This window comes from Staurois parvus, unplaced genomic scaffold (assembly GCF_062004578.1).
Source record: "Staurois parvus isolate SC_StPar_1 unplaced genomic scaffold, SC_StPar_1.0 ptg000166l, whole genome shotgun sequence".
Classification (NCBI taxonomy): domain Eukaryota; kingdom Metazoa; phylum Chordata; class Amphibia; order Anura; family Ranidae; genus Staurois; species Staurois parvus.
Window position 1 is genome coordinate 4,269,369 of NW_028317962.1, and position 15,590 is coordinate 4,284,958.

At 40.3% G+C, this 15,590-nt stretch overlaps 1 protein-coding gene across 1 annotated transcript in view; it reads right to left on the reverse strand.

Annotated features, from left to right (window-relative positions):
* PAPPA2 (pappalysin 2) overlaps nucleotides 1-15,590 on the reverse strand; it is a 312,074-nt gene that overhangs the window by 22,957 nt on the left and 273,527 nt on the right. The window contains exons 19-21 of the mRNA XM_089676331.1: nucleotides 10,754-10,886; nucleotides 10,359-10,468; nucleotides 701-772 (exon numbers count right to left, since the gene is read on the reverse strand). Of these exons, the coding sequence (XP_089532457.1) occupies nucleotides 701-772; nucleotides 10,359-10,468; nucleotides 10,754-10,886 (315 nt within the window). The remainder of the gene's footprint in view (nucleotides 1-700; nucleotides 773-10,358; nucleotides 10,469-10,753; nucleotides 10,887-15,590) is intronic.

The following is a 15,590-nucleotide window of genomic DNA, read 5'->3' on the forward strand; positions in this document are numbered from 1 at the left end:
TTGAAATGTCCACCTGATATAGACTGAATCCATAGTCACATTCACATGCTCAGTTTGTTGTGTATTACTAGAGAGTTTTGTTTTCTCTTGGGAGAGTGCATGTGATCAGCACAGGGCCAATCAGCACTGTCCAAACAGAGGGTCAGGACTTTAACATCCTCCTAGAGCAGAAAGAAAACTCCTCCTACAAGCTTTAACCAGTGCTCTGCTGAAGTCACAAGACTGCTCTAACTGCTGATGAGAAAAGGTATTTAGCAGTTTATACTTACTAAAATAATTGCACTTCCATGTTCTGTGTACTGTGGGAGACCAGATATAGTGAATGCAGGGTCCTGAGTATAAATGTTTATTTTTTTAAAAAACAAAAACCATTCTCTTTTAAAGGATTTCCTACTGGCAGCTTACCTTCCATAGCTTACATAGCTTACCTTCAGAGGTCTAGTCATGTCCATGTTTCAATAGGTCAAAGCTGTTTTGGCAGCAAAATGGAACCTACTCAATACTAGGTGTGGTCATACAGTTATGGCTGATCAGTGTATATGAATTGGCTTATCTAGCAAAGAATTTCATATTCTGTTTGGCCAGTGTTGTAATTAAAGGACATCAGCACCATGTCACTGCCAAATATGTAAAACTGGCATGCACATACATGCAAAACTACAGTTAAAACCTTGTCAATCAGTAGCTATGGTGGTCTTACCTCACAAGATGGGATACAGTGTAATATGGCAGGATCGGGGTACCATTTCAGTGTTCCTGTGCACATAATACTCTGTTGACAAAATCGAAAAATATGTTTATCATTGAGCACATAAGCACAGATGACCAATATTTAAACAGGATTACAAAGACTACTTTGCTGGAAAAAATGGTGGATTTTAGAACATCACATGTGTTGCAGCCAAAGTTGGGATTAACATAAAGTGCAATTAGCCTGTGATAAGAGCAGGCAGTTGGGTTTTCTAATGAATGGAGCAGACAAGACAGATGAAGAGATTTAGGTTCAGTACGGCTCCATTCTCATCCAGAATAACTATAGCAAAATGATGCTAGGAATGCAAGAGTGATCTTTGAGCTAGTACAACAAAAGATACAAAAATTGGCTGTTTTCCAAACAGTTGCAGAAAACCATATACACAATTCTATTCCATTCCACTGTTCTATAACAGATTGGTTTTTTTTCTTGTCATGTGGTTTTGAGGCAGAAGTATTTTAGTCCTTATCTATAGTTTCAGTGTTAAATGTCAGCATATCGGAAGAGTAATTTCAACAACTAAGCTGTTTGCCAGTATGAGGGGAATTTCAGGCTCTATTCACAAAAGACAGGGAGCTTCATCTCTAAACCAAGGAGAGTACCAGAGTTCTAGATATGCAGCTCATGGGCTTGTATGTAAAGAGTCTAAGGTGACTTTAAAAGAGTGGCACCCAGCATTAGGTTCTCATGCATACCTAGTACTTGCCAGACATCAGGAACAAAAGGACCTTTTGCCACCAACACATCCCTGACCTGTCGAGGCATGGACACCACTAGATCTCTGAAAGTATGCTGTAGTATCTGCCGCCAAGTTGTCAGTAGCAGATACTATAAAATAGTTCTAAAGTCTTAAGGTTTCACCTTAATGCATTCTATGTATTAAGGTGAAAAACCTTCTGTGCTGCAGGATTCCCCCCAGCCCCCCCCACCTGAGCCCCATATGATCCAGTGATGTGCAAGAGAGCAGTAGCTCTGGACGCTGTCTCCCTCCTCACTGGGTAGATTACTAGCAGTGGGAGCCTTTGGCTCCCGATGCTGTCAGTCAAATGCTGTGGCGAGCAAGCGGCGGAGCCGGGTCGTCCGCTCTGTGCCTATGGACATGACAGCTTGGGAGCGAGCCCACATGGGTGCCCCCATGGAAAGTGGCTTTACATGGGGGCACCAGCAAAAAAGGAGCCAGGAGCATCAGAGTGGGACCCCAGAAGAAGAGGATTGGGGCTGCTCTGTACAAAACCACTGCACAGAGCAGGTAAGTATAATATGTTTGTTATTTTAATTTTAAAAAAAGGAAGCTTTAATGTCACTTTAAGTCCTGTAAGTTGTGAGGTGGGTTTTCCATGGATCACAATCTTTTTTCCAGCACATCCCATAGATGCTCAATCAGACTGAGATCTGGAGAACTGGGAAGCTAAGAAAACACCTATAACTTGTTGTGTTCCTCAAGCCATTCTTGAACCATTTTTGCAGTGTGGCAAAGCACATTATCCTGCTGAAAGAGGTCACTTCCATCAAGGAATATAATTTCCATGAAAGGGTGTACTTGGTCAGCAACAATGTTTAGGTAGGTGGTACATGCCAAGTAACAACCACATGAATGGCAGGACCAAGGTTTCCCTGCAGAGCATTGCCCAAAGTATTACACTGCCTCTGATGGCTTACTTTCCCATACTGCATTCTGCTGCAATCCCTTCCCCACGTAAGCTACATGCATGCACCCAGTCATCCACATGATATAAAAGGAAACGTGAATCATCAGACCAAACCACCTTCTTCCATTGCTCTGTGGTTCAGTTATGGTGCCCATGTGCTCACTGTAGGCATTTTTGGTTGTGGACACAAATTTGCATGGGCACCCTGAATGGTTTGTGACCATGCAGCTCCATACTTAACAAACTGCAATACCAATTTTTTCTCCTTTCATTGCTTTAGCATCAGGGACAGCTTACTGCCTAATATATCCCACCAACTTTCAGATGCCAATGTAACAAGATGATCAATGTTATTCACCTAACTTTCTGTGGTCTTAGAGTTATGGCTGATCGGTCTAAGGTAGTGGATGGATGTGTATGCAATTTTCTTTTTTAAAGTTTGATACAAAAATAGTGAAAGAATTATATTGAAGAAGATAATATGAACCTTGAAGTGGTAAGAGACAAAAAGTTAAAGAACATACGTGTGCAATAGAAATCAACAGGATTGGGCCACCATAACCACCATAAACATTTCTGTATGTAATTATTAAAGTAAAATATTACTGCCTTTTTAGAATGCTAGCTGCTTGGCTTGCAAACTGACCCAATTCCTTCAATATGTTCTGACTGGTTCACAGGTTCTGAAAAAGCATGACCAGGCAAGTTAGAGAAAAGTAATTTATGGGGAAATTTCATATTTTCTTATTAAGGCTTCATTCACAAAAAAAATGCTTTTTTTTAGTGCTTTTTGCAGAAACACACTATAGTCCATTTAATATGGTTTCCTATGGAACATGTTCACCTGATTTTTTCAGCTGCTGAGCTTTTGGAAAGGGTCAGGGACTTTTTTAAAAGCAAAAAGCAGCGTTTTTGCTACAATAGAGGTCAATGGTGAATCTGCTGAAATGCATGGTAGTGCGTTTTTGCCGCGTTTTGTATTTTTATTCTGGCCAACAACAAAAAAAATTCCACTTTAAAAAAAAAAACAGCTGAACAAAATGCAAAGCACGGTAAAAAAGCATCAAAAACGTGTCATAACACGCATAGAAAAATGCAAAAAAACTGCAAAAAAGTACTGGAGAAAGCATCAAATGCAAAATACATATATGTGAACCAAGCCTCAATATCTAAGAAAGCATCTGATATCTTGGTTACCTTAGCTGACTTCATACCATAGGAATGTCATTACAAACTTACCAAGTCCTTAAAAGGTCATGCTGCTTGCAGTAGGGATTGGCCATTTTCTTACACACGAGTCCTATAACCTACAGCTAGAACTTGGAATGTTCAGTCTTATCTCTAAAGTTGCATCATGCATGCGTCTGGTATGATTATGTGTGCCACACCACACAAGTGAGCTCCGTGGTGGAAAAGGCATCTTTCGTTAAGCATTCTTGTTATATTTTCTAATATTACATTTGTTATCTGCATCTGTCATTATTTAATTAAATATTATACCTACAAATGTGTGATCTCTCTTTGCACATCTCGAATACAACCCCAAAACCGTAAACTATTACGTAGCCATAATAAAACAGTCGTAACTTTTTATTTGCACACTTGCTGAATTCCTGGCAGACAGCTATATATACAGATGAATTACATATATGGGACCTGTTTTACTACCCAAAGGATTTGCATGTCCAGGGGCGGACTCACAATTCATGGGGCCCCCGGGCAATAGGGGATCATGGGGCCCCTGTGTCCTTGCCCACACTCAAAGCACACCCAAAAAAGCCTAGAAAAGGTACCAGGGGCAATTCATGGGGCCCCCTATTGACCCCGGGCCCTCGGGCAGTGCCCGAGTGCTCGAATGGTCAGTCCGCCCCGTGCACGTCTGTCCATCTTTTTTTACAGACAGCCACACAGCACAGCTCTGTCTGAAAAGGCAAAAGACCTGATTTTTCTCTTTTGCAGCAATATATACAGGTTTTTTACCTCCCCCAGCCTGCAGAAAAAGAGATAAAGGAGAAGCAGTGGACTGATGAGCTCATCTCTCTATTGCTCTGCTCTCTCCTCCTATCATTATCCTTCTTGCATTACTACATAACTGATTGGCTTCTTGTACTCCTTCTCTCTCCCCTAGTCTGATGTTTGTTGTCCTGGGACTGCACAACAAAATGTATTTGAAGAATGTATTAATTAATAGAAAGTGCATCAATTAGTATGTTTATATCTGTTTGGAGTTCAGATTTAGGCCTGTGACTCTAAGTATTGAAGCAACATGTTAAGCATGGCAATATAGGATAGGATGTGGAAGTGTTAAAAGCCCTGTCAGGTTTCCATTGCTTGAAAACAAATCTTCCAAAGCGGTCACTTGTTTTGCTGCATAGAGGGGATTTCACTTTTCATAGAAATGTTCTCACACTTCCTGTGGAGTCTCACAGTAAGAGAAGGAAAATTTCCCAATTGGATACAGACATAAAAAAAATTAGACTAATTTAAACTATTCTATATTCAAAGTTAAAGTTTGACCTCAGATATTTAGATGCTTTAATTAGACTGGCATTGACGCATATAATCAATATAAACAAATAAAAGAAAAAGACCCAAAGCAGGCAATACATTGCCAAAAGGCTGATCAAAAAAATGTTAAACTACTGATTGCATTTGACTATCTACACAAACAAGGTGGATGGAGGAATCCTCCCCAATATGTCATTGTATTCTGACAGTGAGGACCCCTCCACTGCCAGAATACACTGATCAGTTCTGTAGAGTTGATTGAATAAATATTTTCCAAGTCAGTTCGAAAGAGATTGATTGTTAGATCAACTTCTCTAGAATGGGAATGGCCATAGACGGATTAAATTTTGACTGGTCCTTTCTGAACAGCCTAAATTTTAATTCATCTATAGTCAGCTTAAAGTGATATTAAAGTACAACTAAAGGCAAAGTTTTTTTTTAGTTTGAAGAAAGTGGAGAGGGATTAGAACAGTCAGTTTCTATTGTTGTCTGTGCCCCTGTTAGGGAGATTACATAGCTACATAGTTAGTCTGGCTGAAAAAAGACAAAAGTTCAACTAAAAAAAAGAAAAATAAGTTATAATCCTATCCTTACTATTGACCCAGAGGAAGGCAAAAAACCAAGCAAAGCATGATTCAATTTGCTCCTGCAGGGGAAAAAAATCCTTCCTCATTCCTCAAGAGGCAATTGGATATTCCCTGAATCAACTTTACCTAAAAATGTTAGTATTCCGTTATATTCTGTGTATCTAGCAAAAAATCCAGGCCTTTTTTAAAGCAATCCACTGAGCTGGCCAAAACCAATTCTCTCTCTCTAGTTGTCCTGTTTACCATTATCATGTATAGTGAAAGTAAAAGAAAATCCCAAATTTTGGGTTGTCCCCAGGAAAATAATAGAGAGGAAATCTTCCAATGAGGACACTAGTTTTGGTGACCTAGGGAGCCCAAAGGAATTTCCTCTCTGTTCCTGTTTTGGCCGATTGAAGAATTGGCTCAGGATGAGGACACCTGGATCGCTGGACAGGTAAGTGCTCTAATATTAAAAGTCAGCAGCTACAGTATTTGACTTTAAATTTTTTGTAGGGGGGGCCAAACTCTGCTTTAAATATTCAAAATGAAATAAATAGCGTTTTCAGTTTGTGATGCTCAGATGCAGTTGACTTCCACTTTAAGCCTGGGTTCACACTGATGCAGTGCAGAATTCTCACCTGTTTATGTGTGATTTCCTCACCGTATCAGTGTGAACCCAAGCTAAGTCTTTTTTTGCAGTGATTTTAACTTCCATCTTGCCTGGATGTAACTAGTCCAAGCAAATGTGGGACACTTTGATGTTTCTACACTCCATTTCAGCCAGGGACAATGGACACAGCAGATCCATTATTTCAGTAAGAACTATTGTTATCTGGTAATCTTACTGGGCTCTATCTCTCCCATGCTTCTAAATAAGATCTGACGGGGAGAAGTGGGTGAGAAGATGCTTCTGTACATATAATATAATCATGTTCTTTTATTATTAAACATGACTGCAGGAAGAAAAGTAGATTGTGAATGGGATTGCCAAAAGCCATATCCTGTAGGTATTAGCAATTAAGACAATACAATAAAATTATTAAAATGAATAGAGGAAAAAAGCTTTCTTGGTGGAAGTCAGCCAAATCCTTGTTTAAAATTGTTTCCTATAGCTCTAACCTTGCTGACACATAGAATTATTATGGAAGTAACATTCATCAGAAACAGGAGTGTTATTAAACATTTTTATATCTAGATTATTTCAACTTCGAACATACTATCTGACACCGAGCTGACATTTCTACTGCAACAGTAAGAGAATACAAGTGAATAACAATGCACTGTTATAACAACTTAAAAGGTAACTCTACTAACTCTGGGGAAAAATATTGCAAATGAAAAAAAATAATATAAAATATACAAATGCAATGCATTATGGCAACATGGAGGTGTTCTGTACAGGGATGGTGTAGGGAAGCCCCCCCAGTAATGCCATTTCCTGCTTGCGTGATTGGATCAGTGCTTTTCCCAGTATTACACTATGGTGCAAATCAGATTATGGGCATCCACGCATCTTCTGCAACAATAATTCCATTTTTGGTGATATACTCCCAAAGGGATTCAGACCCTTCCATTTTCCTGATTAGACAGCTGTAAGTGCAGCAGCTGATTGATAATAATAATGTCACTCCCATATAGATTCACTCTGCACATGGGTACAGACAAACAAACAGCTATTTCTTCATAATAACAAAAGGAAGCAATCTGAAACAAAGTTTGCTAAAATCCCTGCAATGTACATACATCACCCAGAGGGGAATGGTTTTTTTCTCAACAAAAGTGGAGTTACTCTTTAATAGTAGAGCTTCAGATTATTGCAAATGCCAATTCCTGACTGATTTTTTTTAAAGACACTCATTTTTGGACAGATTGTACTATGCATCCTCCATGGTTGCAATGTTTGCTGGGTACACAGACCCCAAGGGAGATGGGGCCCATTTTGCTTTTACACACTGCACACATGATTTGTGGTGCGGCATCAGGATTCTGATTAAACAGTTGTTCTGTGGTTGAGGTGCTGCAGCTGCTCCAGTAATTTACAGCTGCGGTAGTATAAAGAAGATGATTCAGCCGGTGTGCCTGACTGAGTGCACAAGGGAGCAGGTGCTGGTATTACACTGGACGTGGTGCTGATGTAGCATGGGGAGTGTGAAAGAAGCAGCTGTGACATGTAGTTGAAAGCAGTGACCAGCCTGCAATTTACGCAAATCGTGATACTGCTAAAGTGTACCATCTCTGAGCTGCCTGCATTTGCAAATTTTTGTTGCCAGCTGTCAGCCTGCAGTACATGCCACGTGTCCCTCCACCCACCGTTCATCCAGGAGAAGGGTGAGAAGAGCACTGACTGAATGAAGACCGGGTAACTTACTGAACAATATTGTGTTGTACATTCCCTTTTCCTCATCACCTCATTCTGTACACTGCACTGGACATTCACTATTCTGCACCAGCTCATTCTGTACGCTGTATTTAACCACTTTAAGCCACACTCAAAAATCAGCCATGGCATTTTTTTGCCATGGGATGCGTGTCACTTTTTATTCTCTTGAGCAACAAGGCCTAACTTATGATCTTCCATGCAGGCCTACTGTTTCCATTGTGGCTTGTTTTGTGATTACCTAAAGATCAGGGTGTGTTTATAAAACTCAAAGTTCTACTTTAGCCACTTGCCCTCCAGAGGATTTACCCCCCTTCCTGAGCAGGTCATTTTTTTGCGCTACGGCGCTGCGTTATTTTAACTGACAATTGCGCAGTCATGGAACGCTGCACCCAAATGAAATTTAGATCCTTTTTTTCCCACAAATAGAGATTTCTTTCAGTGGTATTTGATCACCTCTGCGGATTTTATTTTTCGTGCTATAAAAAAAAAACTACAATTTTGAGAAAAAAAAACAATATTTTTGACTTTTTGCTATTAACCACTTCCCATCTGGCCCATATACATAAACGGGTGGATGGGAGCAGTGCAGAAGTGGGTTGCCATTCATAAACAGCTCCTGCATTTTCAGCCTGTGCACACTCCCTGGGAGCGTGCAGCACCGCGATCTGGTGCCCGCTGTGTCCGAGAACACTGATCGCTGTACGGGACCTCTGTGTGAGGTCTAGATCATGTGATCACTGATTGGCCAATCAGTGATTACATGAGAAGTAGTAAGCAAGATGTCACTTCTGACATCATTGCTTACTACTTCTGAAATCTGAGAATAATCACATGGTACAAGGCTATTCACAACTTCTGACATCATTGCTTACTCCTTGTGAAATCAGTGAATGATCACTGAGGACACATGGTACAAGGCTATTCACAACAGCCTTGTACCATGTGACAAGCTGTGACTAATCACAGCTCTTACAGTATTTCTCAATGGCTGCAAGAATGCAGTCAGAGAGAAGGAGAAATGATTGCTTTTATAGCCTTTATGAGTGTAAAAAAAAAAAAAAAAAAAAAAATCTTCATCACCCCCCACAAGTAGTACAGTGTCACTATGGCGACACTGTACTGCTAGGGTGACAGTATGTAAAAAAAAACAACAAACAAACAAACATAAATAATAATATAAAGAAAAAATAAAAATGTAAAAAAAATGTTGAAAAATTATAATTTTTGGTTATAAACTATTTTGGGTTATTTTTTTTTTTACTAAAAAGATAGCTGAATACATTTTGGCCAAGATTTATGAAGAAATATTATTTGCTAAATTTTATAAGAAAAACACTTTTTTCAAAATTTTTGGACTTTTTCATTTATATAGCAAAAAAAATAAAAATCCCAGTGGTGAATAAATACCACCAAAAAAAAGTTTTATCTATCTCAAAAAATTCAAAAAAAATTCATATGGGTAGTGTTGCATGACCGCGTAATTGTCATTCAAAGTGTGACAGCGCTGAAAGCTGAAAATTGGCCTGGACAGGAAGGGGGTAAAAGTGTCCAGACTTGAAGTGATTAAACATGTCCAGTAGAAAAATTAAAAAATCGAATTTCGTCATAAATTTACACCAAAATTTATTCTGCTACATGTCTTTGCTAAAAAAAATCCCAATACGTGTAAATTAATTGGTTTATGTGAAAGTTATAGCATTTACAAATGGCGGTATATATACTGAGATTTTTTTTTCTTTTTTTAATTTTTACTAGCAACGGCGGTGATCAGCGACTTATAGCAGGACTGTGGTACTTCGGCGGGCATTCTGACACTGGGGGGAACTGACTTGGTGTCACTGACATCTCCAATTACACCAATACAATGATCAGTGAAAATAAAAAGCATTGACACTGTACTAATGGCACTGGGCAGGAAGGGGTTAACATGTGGATTAACTGTGTGCTGTTTTACTAGGGGCTGTGTGCTAGTGCTTCACTGTAAGCACACTGCTTTGCACGAGGTGACAGGGAGGAGATCTGTTTTGTTTACTAACAGTTCCCCCCCCCCCCCGATGGAGATGCTCAGCAAACACCGGGAGCCAGCAAGTAATCACTCGCCGGAACCCAGTGATTGACAGCAGCGACCGCCTCGAGCATGCCCCCTACCTAGAAATGCAAAATCACGTACATATATGTGATTTTGCGCACCTGTGCCACCCTAAAGCAGTATATCTGCTGCAGGGCGGAAGGGAACCAGTTAATACAGTGCTCTGACGACAGCTTTCCATGACAGCAGTCAGATCCTGCCAGGACAGTTGTTCAGCTTCTATGGTCTATTGACAGCTTTGGGCCTAATTCACTCACTCAACACATGTTGCTCTTCCTACAAAACATTTTTGCCAAAAAGGCACTCATTCCAAGTGGTATTACCAGCATCATTGTGATTGTATTTAAATAAATCCTCAACACAGGCAATGTATACAAGTATTGTTCTAGCATATCAACTATTGCCATACCTGCACCTTAGTAGGGTTCATCCAGTGCTCTACAGAATCAGCTGTCATGTTGTCTGGTAGGATCACCGGGTCATTGGGTGGATAGACACAAGAAGCTGTGCAGTTTTCTCCTATGGGCAGAATACCCAGAAAGTTTTCATTACAATATGTTCAAGAAAGCAAAGCTGAAAATAAAATGACAAGCAAACAAGCATGATTCATATTGCAAAGGCGTGCTATTCCCTTGTGTATTTTTTGGCAACAACAACTAGTTTGCCACCTATTTACTATGCTATTAAATGATGTAGGCACACATTGCTAACCATGAGTCAGTTCTAAAAAATCATCTATATAATATTTACTAGAAAGAATCTAAAAAATCTATAAAATATATGCCCTTTCAGAGTTTTCCTCACCAATCAAGTTTCCATTCTCACATGTGTAGTAGATGTCATTGATTTCTGGTGGTGGAGGGCACGTTCCAGTAAGTCCCTCACAAAGACTCAATTTTTCTGTCCAGGTCCCATCTTTACTGCACACAGTAGTCACCTAAGGATAGATACCCATGTCAACAGGAAAACTGCAAAAACTGGAGCCCAGCAAACAAATCCACTGGAACCTATAGAGTCTAATCAAATATTTTCTTATATTTGGTAAGTAGGAGAAATTATTGCGATCTTCGATTTATTTCTTAAGCGCTATTTCTGCTGTCTAGTCTAAAAAAGGTCTTTTGCTTTGAATCTCTGACTTTTAAAAGCAAGTAACAATTAATTAAGCAAAATTGTCACTATAAAAAAAATCGATTAGCAACTGCCTGAAAAAGTATCATACTCACCCTACTTGATGCCACATACACTATATTACCAAAAGTATTGGGACACCCCTACAAATCATTGTATTCAGGTATTCCAATCACCTCCATGGTCACAGGTGTATAAAATCAAGCACCTAGGCATGCAGACTGCTTCTACAAACATTTGTGAAAGAATGGGTCTCTCTCAGGAGCTCAGTGAATTCAAGTGTGGTACCGTGATAGGTTGCCACCTGTGCAAGAAGTCCAATTTCCTTGCTACTAAATATTCCACGGTCAATTGTTAGTGATGTTATAACAAAGTGGAAGCAAATGGGAACAACAGCAACTCAGTCATGAAGTGATAAACCACGTAAAATGACAGAGTGGGGTCAGCGCATACTGAAGCACACAGTGCGCAGAAGTCACCAACTGTCTGCAAAGTCAAAAGCTAAAGACCTCCAAACTTCATGTGGCCTTCAGATTAGCACAACAACAGTACATCAAGAGCTTCATGAAATGGGTTTCCATGGCTGAGGAGCTGCATCCAAGCCTTACATCATGAAGTGCAATGCAAAGCATTGGATGCAGTGGTGTAAAGCGCACCGCCACTGGACTCTAGAGCAATGGAGATGTGTTCTGGAGTGATGAATCATGCTTCTCTGTCTGGAAATCCAATGGATGTGTCTGAGTTTGGCGGTTGCTATGTGAGCAGTACTTGCCTGACTGCATTGTGCCAAGTGTAAAGTTTGGTGGAGGGGGATTATGGTGTAGAGATTATTTTCAGGGGTTGGGCTTGGCCCCTTAGTTCCAGTGAAGCAAGCTCTTAAGGCATCAGCATACCAAGACATTTTGGACAATTTCATGCTCCCAACTTTGTGGGAACAGTTTGGGGATAGCCCCTTCCTTTTCCAACATGACAGCACACCAGTGCACAAAGCAAGGTCCATAAAGACATGGATGAGCGAGTTTGGGGTGGAGGAACTTGGCTGGCCTGCACAGAGTACTGACCTCAACCCGATAGAACATATTTGGGATGAATTAGAGCGGAGACTGCGAGTTAGGCCTTCTCTTCCGACATCAGTGCCTGACCTCACAATTGCGCTTCTGGAAGAATGATTAAACATTCCCATAGACACACTCCTAAACCTTGTGGACAGCATTCTCAGAAGAGTCAAAGCTGTTATAGCTGAAAAAGGGTAAGCCAACTCAATATTGAACCCTACAGACTAAGACTGAGATGCCATTAAGGTTCATGTGCGTGTAAAGGCAGGCGTCCCAATACTTTTGGCAATATAGTGTATATTCCTTCTACACATACCCAACTCAGTTGCATGAACCTTCCCTCTTTACTTACCCCTCATGTTGCCATGGATCTTCCCTCTATGCTTACCCTCTCAGTGCCATAGATCTTCCCTCTATGCTTACCCTCTCAGTGCCATAGATCTTCCCTCTATGCTTACCTCTCTCAAAGTCATAGATCTTCCCTCTATATGCTTATCTCTCTTGGTAACTATCATTTTTCATCTTTTCATCAAGAGGTAAACCAACTGAAGAATCTGCAGCATTCAACACATTTGTGGGTGAGCTGAATGCCCGGTCGCCGCCTGTACTGGCACTGCATTTGGCAGAACGAAACACCCTTTCCACAGGCCCTTATATCACTACAGAACACAATGGTGAGGTAGGGGCTGGCAGATGAGCAGGGACCACAGAGGAGGACCAGTAATCAAAGACACTTGGAAGTATCTCACATCTTGAAAATTCTATATGAGACCTGTGCCATTTGAAAAATGTTGTGCTCTTGCCAAAGGTATTAATGGGCCCTCATAGTAAAATTCCAAGAAAGAGATCGCTTTATAAAATAAATAAAGTCCAAGCATCAAAACTTCTGCTAGGTTCCATTTGCAGTCAATGTCCCCATTGGAGAGCCTTAGGACAAGAAGTGATGGGAAATCTCCATTTATTTTATTTTCGGGAAGGGTAAGAACCCCTGTAGGGTTATTTTTATCTGTGCTTTCCTTTCCAATTTCTCTCTATGGTTTTGTCTTTCTGCCACAGAGACAGGAAATAAGGTAAACTTTGCCAAATAGGGTCATGAACATCATTAATAATTTCACAGTCTATAAAAAACTGAAAAAAGTTGTTTTTTGATGTAGTGATATTTTAATTCATCCTGTTGGTATAATTACCTGGATGCAATCTTTATATTTAATATACAAAATCACCTGCATGCCAGGAATCAGGCTGATCTCAGAAGTGTGAGCATGGGAAGACAATTAGGCTCTACTGCAGTAATATGGTCATGGTCATTCCACGTTCAATGTTCAGGGTAGGAGAGGGAAGACTGTAGAGGTAGCTGCAGAGATGCAGGCATTAAATGGTCAATTCACCCTCTAGTTATTGGATGTAGGAAACACGTGTGCATAAGAACAAAACTACTAAAATGTTGGTAGGTCACTCATATCTGGCAGAGGGCAGTCCTGGTACACCATAAATATTGAGAAGGTAATTTTTATATCTATTAATGTTTGTACACATACGCTGTGTTTAGTGAAATTCTCAGCTTTGTCTTTACAGAATATCATAAGTGATGAGCCTAGCAGTATATCACAATGCTGCTATGTTGTCTATTCAGGGATATCATTTATGAAGCAAGACGCTAGAGGTTTCTCTGTATAAACATCAATATCATTTCACATAACTCTCAGCTGCCTTTTGATGACAGGATGATAAAACAGCACTAAATTATCCCACAGTTCAGATATGTCAAGCAGTGGTGACACTTGAGTGCTAAAACTGTTATATTAAAATCATATCGTTCTGAACACCTCCCTCCTGCTGCTATTAAGTGGTCCATGTCATGGGAACGCCATCACTGGATTTGACAGTCGGACAGAAGAAGCATGCAGATCGAATTCTATGCCAGTCTCCCTCTGACCTTGATGGCTACACAGTTAATCCCCCCAACCCTATTTTTTTTTACAGCATCTATTCTAGGTCAATAGTATATACCAATCATTTACATTTTCTGATTAAACCTGTCCCATTATAGCTATAAATCTCAGTTTTCACACTTTCTAAAAACTCTGTCTATGTTCCTGACAAGAGAAAGTCAAATATAACAAGATTTTTTTAATCCAGCAATATTTTATGCTTTAAAAGAAATATGAGTATTCTGTACTTATGACCGTATGACTGAAAGGTCTCTTATACCTATACAAACAAATATGGTCTTTTTTATGCAATGGTCATTGGTTTGCTTTACCCATCATTTGTTAATAACTATGCAGCAATTATATATGTATATATATATATATATATATATATGTGTGTACAGTATATACTCTGCATGGAAAAAATTATGTAAGCTCTAAGCTGCTCCAAGATAAAAATTGCAGGGACCTACAGCATTCAGAAGGTTAATATTCCTGCTTAGCACACAGAAAACTCGCTTTTATACAAATCTTCACCTTGGCCTGCCTAGTCAATAGCCTTGGCCTATACCTCCATATCTCTGTCTCCAATGTCATAGATGACTTCACTGGCCAATAGTGACACTTAGGCTACGTTCACACTAGCGTTGTGTGCAGGCGGCAGAGAGGCGTTTGGGAAGCGTTTTTACCACTTCCCAAACGCCTCGGACAATTCTGCACATTGCAGCACATAGTGCTGTTCTAACAGGAGCGTTAGCATCGTGTCACAGCAAAATGGATGCCTCTGGTTGAGTCAGGAGGCGTTGAAGCCTCCTATTCTAGTCTATGGTGCCGCTCCGCAAATCCCTGGCCGGCGTTTGCGGTGCGGTTGCGGGGCATTTGCGGTGCGGTAACACCATTTAAACTTCATTATAGGTGTTTGTGGAGCATTTTTAACGCTCGGCAAATGCCTAGCAACCGCCGCTAAACCGCGCATGCGGCGTTTGCAGAGCATTTGCCGAGCATTAAAAAAGCTCCGCAAACGCCGGACCAACGCTTGCCAAACACTATAGGGGCGTTTGGCAAGCGTTCGTAAAGCAGTTAAGTGTGAACGAACCCTTAGGGAGAAGAGAGGGGGCTGTAAGCCAATATTTGCACACTAGCACACCCAAGGATTCAGGGAACCTGGAGTATTTTTATGACAGAACATGCTTACATGCAGGCAACATAACAGGTTTAAAGTGGTTTTAAACCTCAGACATAGTTACATAGTTAGTCTGGCTCAAAAAAGACAAACGTCCATCCAGTTAAACCATTAAAAAAAAAAAAAGTTATAATCCTATACCCCTATATCCAGAGGAAGGCAAAAAAACCCAGCAAAGCATGATCCAATTTGCTCCTGCAGGGGAAAAAAATCCTTCCTGATCCCCTGAGAGGCAATCAGATATTCCCAGGATCAACTTTACCTATAAATGTTAGTATCCAGTTATATTCTGTGTATCTAAGAAACAATCCAGGCCTTTCTTAAAGCAATCCTCTGAGCTGGCC